This window comes from Mastomys coucha, unplaced genomic scaffold (genome assembly GCF_008632895.1).
Source record: "Mastomys coucha isolate ucsf_1 unplaced genomic scaffold, UCSF_Mcou_1 pScaffold13, whole genome shotgun sequence".
Taxonomy (NCBI): domain Eukaryota; kingdom Metazoa; phylum Chordata; class Mammalia; order Rodentia; family Muridae; genus Mastomys; species Mastomys coucha.
This window is the reverse complement of record NW_022196895.1, coordinates 74,618,764-74,631,029: the sequence shown is the minus strand read 5'-3', so window position 1 is coordinate 74,631,029 and position 12,266 is coordinate 74,618,764. Positions and strand designations below refer to the sequence as shown.

At 44.6% G+C, this 12,266-nt stretch overlaps 1 protein-coding gene and 1 long non-coding RNA gene across 2 annotated transcripts in view; one reads left to right on the top strand and one right to left on the bottom strand.

The window, feature by feature from the left end:
- LOC116087395 overlaps nucleotides 1-5,657 on the bottom strand; it is a 19,859-nt gene extending 14,202 nt beyond the window's left edge. Inside the window, exon 1 of the long non-coding RNA XR_004117418.1 lies at nucleotides 5,582-5,657. This is a non-coding gene — a long non-coding RNA (uncharacterized LOC116087395). The remainder of the gene's footprint in view (nucleotides 1-5,581) is intronic.
- Nucleotides 1-12,266, top strand: part of Setbp1 (SET binding protein 1) — a 362,083-nt gene that overhangs the window by 241,337 nt on the left and 108,480 nt on the right. The window contains exon 4 of the mRNA XM_031366113.1: nucleotides 6,943-10,390. Coding sequence (XP_031221973.1) covers nucleotides 6,943-10,390 — 3,448 coding nt within the window. The remainder of the gene's footprint in view (nucleotides 1-6,942; nucleotides 10,391-12,266) is intronic.

Here is a 12,266-nt window from a genome sequence, read left to right as displayed (position 1 = left end):
ACACACACACACACACACACACACACACACACACTTGTTGTTTTGGTCTCCCAGGTAAATAATTGGAGTGGAATTGTTAGGTCATGAGATACATTTAGCTTTGAAAGAAGTCACCAGAACATCTTTCAGCGTTTTTTGCCCTTTAGCCGTCTTCTCTCACGCGGTGGATGGAAGTGTCAAATGTTGCATCCTGCCTACATTTTAGGTTTGTCCTTTTTATCTGAGCTACCCCAGTCAGCAAGCGGGCGTTTTCTTGTGGTTCTGTCATTTCCCTGACAACAAATGATGTTGAGAACATAAATATGATCTGCCTGGCCATTCCTCCTAATTACATGGCCCCAAATATTTCAGTGAAAGGATGTTTGCAGTCCCGGGGGAAGCAGAGTTGGCTGATTGGCAAAGGAGATCTTATTCTGCATTGATGCAAAGTCCAACATTTGCTGTTTGCTTTTGGTTTGGTCTCTACTTTGCTACGAGATGCCCATCTCAAACTTCTCTGCCTTTACATTTTTCTGCTCATCTTTGCTTCTCATCACTGTCTTTACAGTGTGTATAGACATGGTTTCTGTTTTGTTAATTCGGCTTCCGGCCTTCTTCATGATCTGGATCTGCACGTGTTACTCCCTCTCTAACCCCCTGCAGATAGTCTTAGTGCAAGATTCCCCTGAGTCTAGTGCTGTTTCTTCTTCTTCTCCCCTTCTCTCACTTTAGATGATTTCTTCTATGTCCTTTCCCATGCTTTGGAAGCTGTTTGACTCCCCCAGCGAAGTTTTCACTGTAGCTTTTGTTCAAATGTGCCCTATTTCAGAATTCTTATGATCTCTATACTGAGGCTTCCCATCTGGTCATCAACGTCCATGCATCCATTTCTTTAAATACTTGAACATTTTCAGAATGGTTATTTTAGTCTACTTTTATTTTCCTGATTGTGGGCATTTTTGCCTCTACCCCTGTGCTTGCTTAAGAATGTATATGTGCGCATGTGCATGCCTGAGTGGCAGTCCAGATTAGAGCCTACAGGTGCTATCAGGCTCTCGAGTTCTCCGCCATATTCACTTGAGAGAGAGAGAGAGAGAGAAAGAGAGAGAGAGAGATAGAGAGAGAGAGAGAGAGAAACTATCAGTGAGCCTACAACTCAATTGGCAACCAGCAAGCCAGCAATCTTCTTATCTGTGCACCACACAGTGCTGGAGTTAAGGGTGACTCTGGGCATGCCCACTGTTTCATGGAGATGCTGGGGATTTCAACTTGGATCCCCACAATTCTGGGGCACAAGTTCTAATTCACTGAGCTGTCACCCAGGCCCCCATTTAATAACTTTTCTCTATTACGTCCTAGATGCTTTGTGCATAGAGTTGGTCCATCCTGCTTCTCTGGTTCTTCTCTGATGATACTGCATCATCGCAGTTCCCATCACTCCTGATCTTTTATTATACTGCCCTTTGTCCATCCTGGCCTTTGATAGTTGAGCTTAGCCAGCAGTACAAATTGCCTCTAAAATTCATATACATTCACATGCATACATATGTGTGCTTTGTGTGTGTGTGTGTGTGTGTGTGTGTGTGTATAAGGAGGTCAGGAATTTAGAAAGGAGTGGGGGCATAAAGGAGGAGTTGGAAGGGATAGATGGAGGATTAGAAATGATATAGATGCTGTAGACATGTAGGAGATTCTCTACAAAATACAAAACTATGCATATATTAAAGTTTGTTATATATCTTATATCCCATGGAACCAGAGACCCTGAACCCATGATTCAAACAAGGAACTCAGTGATGTTTATCTGTACCTATCACAAGTGGTTTCAGGAAGGTACTTGGCTCATTAGAGATGCTTGTAGCAGGTTCTATGCTAGCTTGGTATCTTTTATGATCATGAGGCTAAATGGCTTTTTTTTCTTTTGAGGAAGTAGCTTGTGTCTGTGTCTGTGTGTGTGTGTGTGTTGCCAAATCCACTGGCTACAGTTCAAAAATGTTTTTGGAAGATTCTAGGATTTGGTAAAACACATTTGAAAACCACTGGAAGCAGACTCTCTTGGCAATATTATAGTCTCCCCGGTGGCAGAGCCAGCCCCTGTCTTAGATATGATCCAGGGTTCTGAATTCTGTCTGCTTGCTGGCATCGCCTGAATGCCTTAAGGAGGTACTAGTTATTTGAGCTCGCCACCAGAACGTTCACATAATTGCTCTGCGTAGACCCCAGGTGTGTTGTTTCTAACAAGGCTTCCTGTGCGATTTCTAGCATAGAGCTAACATTGGACACTTTTAGTCTAAGCAGAGAGTTTGTGGTTCAGTTCCTTGTCTCCCACCCTCTGCTCTTGTTCAAGTTTAAGCACTTACTTCTAGCCCCAGAAATGGAATGCCAGGACTCCCCAGAGCTCTGAGGATTAGCATGGATAACAACCCCAGGCCTGGAGGTCATGAATACCTGCATGCTCTCCCTTCTGGGAGGGTAATGCTCCCCCCCTCCTGAGAAAGTGGCCCTTCTGGAACTCTTACTCAAATCCTTCCCCGAAATAGGAAACAGTGTTGGGGTTTCTTACCGCGTATAAATTGCAGAGTTCATGGAGCAAAGCGGGAATGTGCAATGTTGCCAGACTGCATATCCTAACAGGCCTGTGGTGGTTTGCTCTGCATATTCACCACCAAAGCGCTGGGAATGTCATGGTAACCGCAGATGAGCCTGTGCTAAATCATTAGGTCGGCAGGATATAAATTTGTACATCAACATCGTCTGGGGAGCCTGTTAATCTGTGTATCCCTTCCTCCTACCCAGAGAGACTGAGTTAGTGCTTCTGCAGAGGACCAAGAAATCTGGATCCATAACTGGTACCTTGAGTGCTCCTGAATCAGGGATCCAACACCACATCTGGAGAGGCACCAAGTGCCAAATTCAGAGATAAAGATTCCCTAGAGGCCTCGTATTTCCCTGTGCTTGTAAACCAACATATCTCACAGGCCATAAGTTTATATTAGAGGTGGCATAGAAAGAAATAAGGATAAAGACGACCCAAAAGAGAAGTCCATTTCTATGAGAACTTGTTTCTTTTCTTTTGATGAGGTCTATATATACATATACATATTTTTTTTCTTCTGATTCCATTCACTATATTTGTTCCTTGAAAAAAAAAAAAGCTTAACCTTAGGTAAGCATGAAATATGGCTCAGGTTTTAATTTTCTTCCATTGTTTAGGAAATTTCAAGTGTTTCATTAAGAAAGAAACTTGACTTGTACAGAATTTAAAGGTGTATGATTTATATAAATGAGGAGGAACAGTCATTTTCTGTTTTCTTTGTGCAGTGTGCTTGTCCATCTTTGTATGGGCAGACTAAGAACTCAGTTCTTGGTGAAGGGCATACTGGAACTTTTGTGTCTATATATCAAGACTTCCCAATAAGGAATTGGGATTTCCTGAGTTTCACCACATACCTTTAAGAAGAACTGTAGGAGGCTCATGCTTAGATGGTTTAGACAGTGCTTATTCTTGGTCCTTCCACCCTCCCTCTTTGCCCCTTCTCTGAAGCCCCAGGGAGTGACAAGCTTAAAATACCACCCCCATCCCCACTCCTGATCCAATATCTCACTTCTCTTTGTCCATCCTGGCCTTGGTGGGTAACATGGCCTATGAAATTGTAAGAACAGTGGGCCAGGCTGTGACCTAGAGGGATACCAGAACAGCACATGACCCTTACCTGGTCCCTAGCTACAACAGTACAGGCCTGAACATTCTCATCAGACTGAAACCCACCTTCTTAGTAGGTACAACCCCCCTTCACAGTAGAGCTAACTGGAAGCAAGTGACAAGAGATAGGAAAGAACTAACAGTATAAATTACATTAAGGGGAGGGGTGAACACATAGGGAATGTAGGCCTTAAATTGGGGGGAAGAGGTGTTTCTACAGTTTGGTCAACACCTAATGTTTTTCAGCACTCCAGTTTCATTATGAGCTGTTACCAAATGAAAGTTGAATGATGCATTGTCCTTTGTGTGTAGCTGCATATTTTGCCATTTTACTAGGAACTTCAGCTTAATGTTATTTTTTTCTTTTAGTTTCGTGCTGATTTTTATTTAAGTGTATGAATCTCTGTGTGTATCCCACCTGTGCGTGTGAAGACCAGGAGAAGGTGTCAGATTCCCTGGAGCTGGAGCTCCAGGCAGTTGTAAGCTACCTGATCTGGGTGCTGGGAACTAAACTCAGACTCTCTATAGGAGCAATACGAACTCTTAACCATCAAGCCATCTCTCCAGCCACTCGTTTATTTATTAATTCAGCAAACAGTCCTAAATGGCTCTGTGTACTTAGCTCTTTAGTAAGCTTTGAGAATTATAAGATACATAAAAAGATAGGTAATATGTTTTTTTTGTTTGTTTGTTTGTTGGTGTGCTTGCTTGCTTTTATCTAAAAATACTTACAGTCTTAGAGAAAGAGACAGAAGTCTATATTGATTAAATACCACATGGTACTGTAAGGACTGTGGTGGATGTTGTTATGGAAGTCAATAGAACATGCAGAAAAAATAGTGTATGGAATCAGATGTAACTGGGTTTGAAGCACTAACTGTATTTGCAAGCAATATATGGTAGTGCTTAGCACATTAATCTCATCATTGACAAAATGAAATATCCATAATAAAACACACATTCTTCCATTCATTTGGTAAATGTTTATTGGGGGCCTGCTGTGTACCAATGCACCCTGATAGGTACTTTGTTGATATGTAATAAGCTAGAAAAGGAAGTGGGCATGTAATTCAATTATCACACAAAATCAAACACACAAAAATTGGCTACAGCTGGTGCAACAAACGTTGAATGCATGCTTTCTTGAAAGCCTAAACTCGGGATATTTCTCTAGTGTTGAGAGACATCACTAGGATGAAGACCATATAGAGTGAAAAAGATGTTGATTGTGAACTCTGTTAGATGTCAAGGCAAGATGAAGACCATATAGAGTGAAAAAGATGTTGATTGTGAACTCTGTTAGATGTCAAGGCAAGATGAAGACCATATAGAGTGAAAAAGATGTTGATTATGAACTCTGTTAGATGTCAAGGCTTGACTCTTAGAGCAGAGAACAGGTGGTAAGAGTCAGGGACCAAGTTTCCAGCCCATTCATAGATGGACTCTAACGACCAGCGCTGGGGACATGGAAGAGTCAGGAGTGTGGAATAAACAGAATTACCACAAATGTTGTGCCCAAGGTTGAAGACAGTAATATTTATAGCTTATTTTACATTAGTCTCAGAAATGCCATAGGGTAAGTTATACAGCATCCCCAAGTAATCTAAAACATCGGATTCAAGTGACGAGGTAATTCTGTATATATTGATGCTAATGGTGTTAATACTCCAAAGGTAATCCTGGATATATTGATGTTAAAGGTATTAATACTACAAATTTCAAGCTGACACTTTAACCCCTCAGGATGTGTATTGGTTTGACTGAGGAAGACTATCACACTTGAAAAAATATGGAGTATGGTGTACAAATGATTTCACAAAGTCATAGTGACAAAATGTTCCTCTGAGTCCAATAGTTAATATGAGGTAAAAGTTGTTGAATTAAGACACTGAATTTTACCTCCAAAGCTTCTGCCATGTATGAATGGATTCTTCAGGGAATCATCAGGAATGGGTTCTAGCAGAACATTTGCTCTATATAGCCCCAAAGGCAGATAGATGGAGCTAAAAAATAGAATGTAGATAAGATGATAGATGAGAGACTGATACACTATAGATGATGTCTGGCTATCAGACTGATAGATATTACAGGGAAAACTGCCAAATTTTCTATACCAACCATCATATATTTTTCTTAGGGTGAATGTTATAGGAAGTTTTCTTTGATTTACTAATAATTTCCTTCTGTAACAAATCAGAAACTAATCTTTCCTATTAGTGTACCACTATGGTTACAAGATCAGCTTCCATTGAACCTGCAGTTGTGTCCCTGTATGGCTCTCAACTGTCTGAAACAGTGAGAACAGTTCTAGCTAAAAGTGGTATCGATATCTCCGGTGACGGTCAGCCTTCCATCCCTTTGTGGTTTTGCAGACTCTGGTGTGTCTTGCTATTCTTAGGAAGAAGTCCTAGGGAAAGTGTTGGAGACGTTCACTCCCTCGTGCAGGGGAAGCACAGATGCCATGGAGCAGGGAGGTAACTGTGACGGATCACAGTTCGTTCTTAGTACATTTGTTCATTAAACTCAAGCTTCCTTTGGAGACTTCCCACAAAGAGGAGTAACTATTTAAAATGGGCCCAGGGATCCTGGAGCTTGCTGGCCCTCAACCACAGCAGCATGCCCAGAGACGGAATGGGGATGGTTCCTGCATGTGTCTTGTGTGTCTTGTGCATGTCTTAGACTTGGGCCATTCTCACCTGAAGAACTCAGTGGGGCTTGCATTAAAAAGATGCTGAGCTCTATAACATGCAGTCCACACTAATCAGGGAATCACAGGAGGAGGAGGATGGGAGACCTCTTGAGGAGAGACTGGAGTTAAGTAAGAGGCAGCCTGAATTGGGCAGAGGGGCACCAGTTGGAGAGCTCAGGCTCTTGCTGGCTTTGCTGCATCCGGATTCTCCACGGCCTAAGTGTCGGCTCCTTAGTCATAAGATTCTAATCATTGAGCTCAGAGGCCTTGGGGTTACCACCTCCTCTCTTCCTACAGTTCTTCTCAGACTGCAATAAATCACCTTCTTTAGAGGGGAAGGACAGCAATTAAAACATCCTTGCTAGTGTCCAAATCCAGCGTCATCTATCTTTAGTACCATAATTGAGAAAAGCTCCTCTCTCTAAGGCAATCTGAACTTCAGGAAAATATGAGCATAATCACTTATTTCAAATCTTAAAACAATTAATCTGTTAGACAATAAACTTTAAGAAGTTCCGATATGCTCATCTCTGCTTCTCTTTCTTTTCCTCTCTACTTTCTCCACTCTCAGGCATACGAGAGGCCCCAGAGACACTCAGCGCTTCAGTACGACCCAGGTCACTCCCAGGCCTTCACCAGTGACACCTTAAAACCAAAGCACCAGCAGAAAAGCAGCAGCCAGAGCCACACGGACTGGTCCTCCAACTCCGACAGTGGACCAGCTACTCAGAACTGCTTCATCAGTCCAGAGTCTGGCAGAGACACTGCAAGCACCAGCAAGACCCCAGCTCTTGAACCCGTGGCTTCCTTTGCAAAGGCCCAGAGTAAAAAGGGCAGTACAGGGGGTACCTGGAGTCAGTTGTCCAGCAGCAGCAAAGACCTGCTCTTGGGAAGTGTGGCACCATCCCCCAGCAGCCACAGTTCCCCAGGAACCCCTAGCAACTCAACGGAGTGCAATGGACTCCAGCCATTGGGAGAGCAAGATGGCGGAAGTGCGAAGGAACTCCCAGAACCACCCACTGTCAGCAGCAAGAAGAAGTCCAGTAAAAAAGATATGATAAGCCAAACCGTTCCAAACTCAGATCTGGATTGGGTCAAGAGTGCCCAGAAAGCATTTGAAACCACAGAAGGGAAAAGGGAAACCTACCCTGCAGACAATGCTCGACAGGCATCGCCAACCCGGCAGAGCATCACTTCCGTCAGTAACCCTGAAAATGATTCCAGTCATGTCCGGATTACTATCCCCATAAAGACACCTTCTCTGGATCCAACCAGCCATAAGAGGAAAAAGAGGCAGTCTATTAAAGCTGTGGTGGAAAAAATCATCCCTGAGAACGCACTGGCTTCAGGGATTGCTATGAGCAGTGAAGTTGTTAATAGGATACTTTCCAATGCAGAGGGAAGTAAGAAAGACCCCCGAGTCCCAAAGTTGGGTAAGATGATAGAGAATGAGTCCTCCTCAGTTGGCCTTGAAACAGGTGGGAACGCTGAGAAAATTATCCCTGGAGGTCTGTCCAAGCAGAGGAAACCACCCATGGTCATGACGTCAACGACACGCACAGAGCAGGCTCCATCAGGAAAGTTGCCTGAGATCCAGCACCCCAAGTTTGCTGCAAAAAGGAGGTGTAGCAAGGCAAAACCTCCGGCAATGCTTCGAGAGGCAGTGTTAGCTACTGCGGAGAAACTGATGGTAGAGCCACCGTCCGCTTACCCCATTACGCCATCCAGCCCTCTATACACCAACACGGACAGTCTAACTGTGATCACACCGGTCAAAAAGAAGCGAGGACGACCAAAGAAGCAACCTCTGCTCACCGTGGAGACGATTCATGAAGGAACTTCCACTAGCCCTGTCAGTCCAATCAGCAGAGAGTTTCCTGGCACCAAGAAAAGAAAGAGGCGGCGCAATCTGGCTAAGTTGGCCCAGTTAGTGCCCAGAGAGGACAAGCCCATGAGTGAGATGAAGTTTCACAAAAAGGTTGGAAAGCTTGGCGTGTTGGATAAGAAGACCATCAAAACGATCAACAAGATGAAGACACTCAAGAGAAAAAATATCTTAAATCAGATCTTGTCTTGTTCAAGCAGCGTGGCCCTAAAGGCCAAAGCTCCCCCAGAGACCAGTCCTGGGGCACCATCTATTGAAAGTAAATTGGGAAAGCAGATAAATGTCAGCAAGAGAGGAACCATCTACATAGGCAAGAAGAGGGGCAGGAAGCCAAGAACAGAGCTGCCGCCCCCATCGGAGGAACCCAAAACAGCCATCAAGCACCCCAGGCCTGTCTCTAGCCAGCCGGATGTTCCAGCCGTGCCTTCCAGCTTCCAGTCACCTGTGGCGTCTTCACCAGCAGCTATGCACCCACTTTCAACACAGTTAGGTGGGTCCAACGGCAACCTGAGCCCCGCCAGCACTGAAACCAACTTTTCAGAATTGAAAACTATGCCGAACCTCCAGCCCGTCAGTGCTCTTCCAACCAAAACCCAGAAGGGAATGCACAGTGGGACCTGGAAGCTGTCCCCACCCCGGCTGATGGCCAACTCCCCTTCACACCTTTGTGAGATCGGCTCACTGAAAGAGATAACACTGTCCCCTGTGAGTGAGTCCCACAGTGAGGAGACCATTCCCAGCGACAGTGGCATCGGGACAGACAACAACAGCACCTCCGACCAAGCAGAGAAGAGTTCAGAATCCCGGCGGAGATACTCTTTCGACTTCTGTTCCCTTGACAACCCAGAGGCCATTCCTTCTGACACCAGCACAAAGAACCGGCATGGCCACCGGCAGAAGCATCTCATTGTGGACACTTTCCTGGCCCACGAAAGCCTCAAGAAGCCAAAGCACAAGAGGAAACGGAAGAGCCTGCAGAACTGTGATGATCTCCAGTTTCTGGCTGAGCTGGAGGAGCTCATCAGCAAGTTTCAAGTGTTCAGGATCTCCCACCGGGGCTACACTTTCTACCATGAGAATCCGTATCCCAGCATCTTTAGGATCAACTTTGATCACTATTACCCGGTGCCATATATCCAGTATGACCCATTGCTCTATCTTCGTAGGACTTCAGACTTGAAGTCAAAGAAGAAGCGTGGTAGGCCTGCAAAAACCAATGACACCATGACAAAGGTGCCTTTTTTACAGGGGTTCAGCTACCCTATTCCCAGTGGAAGTTACTATGCACCCTATGGAATGCCTTACACATCAATGCCTATGATGAACCTTGGTTACTATGGCCAGTATCCAGCTCCTCTGTACCTGTCGCACACACTTGGAGCGGCATCCCCCTTCATGAGGCCAACAGTGCCACCACCCCAGTTCCACACAAGTTCCCATATGAAGATGTCCGGGGCAACGAAACATAAAGCCAAGCACGGAGTCCACTTGCAGGGAACCGTAGGCATGGGCCTTGGTGATATACAGCCATCCCTGAACCCTCCCAAGGTGGGCGGGGCCACTCTGTCCAGCAGTAGGCTCCACAAGAGGAAACACAAACATAAGCGGAAGCACAAGGAAGACCGAATCCTAGGGACCCACGAGAACCTGAGTGGGCTCTTTGCAGGCAAAGCCACAGGCTTCTCCAGCCACCTCCTGAGTGAGAGGCTCAGCGGTTCCGACAAAGAGCTCCCGCTGGTGAGCGAGAAGAGCAAACACAAGGAGAGACAGAAGCACCAGCACGGGGAGGCCAGCCACAAGGTTTCCAAGAACAACTTTGAGGTGGACACCCTGTCTACGCTGTCACTTTCTGATGCCCAGCACTGGACACAGGCTAAGGACAAAGGTGACTTGAGCAGTGAGCCTGTGGAGTCGTGTGCTAAAAGGTACTCTGGCAGTGGGGGAGACAGCACGAGATCGGAGGGTCTGGATGTGTTCAGTGAAATGAATCCTTCCAGCGACAAGTGGGACGGTGACATGGGTGGGAGTAAGAGAAGGAGCTTTGAAGGCTTTGGGACGTACAGGGAGAAGGACATCCAAGCCTTCAAGATGAATCGAAAGGAGAGAGGTTCTTATGAGTCCTCCATGTCTCCAGGTAAGACCACATTTTTCTCTAGACTTGGACTTGCCAGTTGTTTAAATTGTGGCCTTTGCAGTCTGAAGATCAGTCATACCTGACACGTGGAGTGAAATGCCAATAGGCCCACTTACATATTTGGATTTGCTATGTATTTCGTATATTGTTTTCATGGTTTACCTGCTCCACCAAAGCCAATGCCCAAGACAGCCTCAGTAACTCTAAATGACAGGCGCATGTGCTATGACTGCACTTTTGTAAGACACTGTTCCTATGCTGTTAGGTACTGATGATTTGGTACAGTTTGCTAGCTAAAGGCTCTAAAAGTGAGTTAGAGTACCAACAACATGCCAAGGGCTAAAAGAGAATGACATTGACCGTGTGTGACATCGTATCAGTAGAAGTCACCAATCTTAGATGAGAAATTTACCACAAAGTGAATGGAAGCTAATGATCAGAGATTCAAGTCTAACCAGTTGGGAAGCCACAGCCCTAAACCGTGTTATTTGTTCTTTACCATGGTCATTGAACAAGCTGGCACAGTCAGGACCCTAAAGGGAATCCTTGACTGCATTCCCAACATGGCATACACTAAGACAAGTGGCTTGGAGGAAGGTATTTTGTGTCTCCTTTACAACAGAACCGTATCCCTGTGATTCTTAGAACACCCACTAAATTGGGATCTTTACTCACTGATGTCTAAATGATTATGTTCATTGCTTCCAGAAAGATCTACCTTCCTGTCAGTTACTGGCAGAATTTCTTTGCTAACCTCCCTCTCCACACAAATCTTTCCCTGCCATTCAGTCTCACAATTTGGCCAACATATCTCCGTGTCCCTGTCCTTACAGTACATAAATGCTACGTCTCTGAAGAGTGAATAGTTCCTTGGAAATTCCTTTAATGGGAACTGAAGAAGCTAAAAGAGTATCTTTCATTTCTATTGTCCCCAAATGGTGTGATACCCTCTGGTCAAAGCCTGGTTTTAAGGGTCTGTAGGCACATTGTGAAGATGTGGATATAATATTTTATCTCTGTTTATCTTTAGGGTCTCTCACTTGCTCTCCATCTTCCCGGAGGGAGTTCACAAAATTGTGACTGTGAAAACAGTCAACTCAAAAAGAATGAATTATTTTTATGCTAACAAATTTCAGTTAGAAACTACTGAAGATTGTGTCATGCTGTTAGTAATTTGTGAGTTGTCATGGTGGTCCATTGTCTTCTTAATGAAAGAGATTAGATGGTAGTCATGTCTCTTGGATTTGGTGACAGTGGTGAAGGTCACCAAATGGCCCGTTTATCCTGCCTGCCCAGAGTAGCTGTAGTTTTGACATCTCACATTCAAAAGACTTCTTTGAAGTTACCTGGTTTCTTGAAGAGCCTAGACGAAGTCTGCCTGGCATGGGGCATTGTATTAAATATGGACATGAGAAATGCTGGTATTTTAAAAGCATGATAGCACTGATCAGCCCAAACTGAACGAGTCATACACAGAGTTGTGAGTTTTTTGTTTGTTTGTTTGATGATTTTAAGCATCATTTAGCTAAAAAGAAATTAACAATAATAGTAGAGTTGTGCTAAGAAGTTATAAGAACCTAAGGTATGAAGACCTGAGGAAAAATATCCCAGGAGCCAAAATCAATTGCCTTGGCACATTCCACTCAGATTTTTCTGTGGTCAGACATTTTTGTTGGGTACTCAGTGAATTGTGATGGTTTCCCAGTGGTAGTTCATCTCTAGATACTACGAGTGCTTCTGGCCATGTCCTCAGTATAGCGATGCATTCACATGGTTGCCACTTCTTTATTCAAAATCCTCTGCACCTCTTGTCTATATTCCCATGCGACATTCAGTCAGCCACATGAGAGAGAAGGAAATAGCCATCCTGCCAACA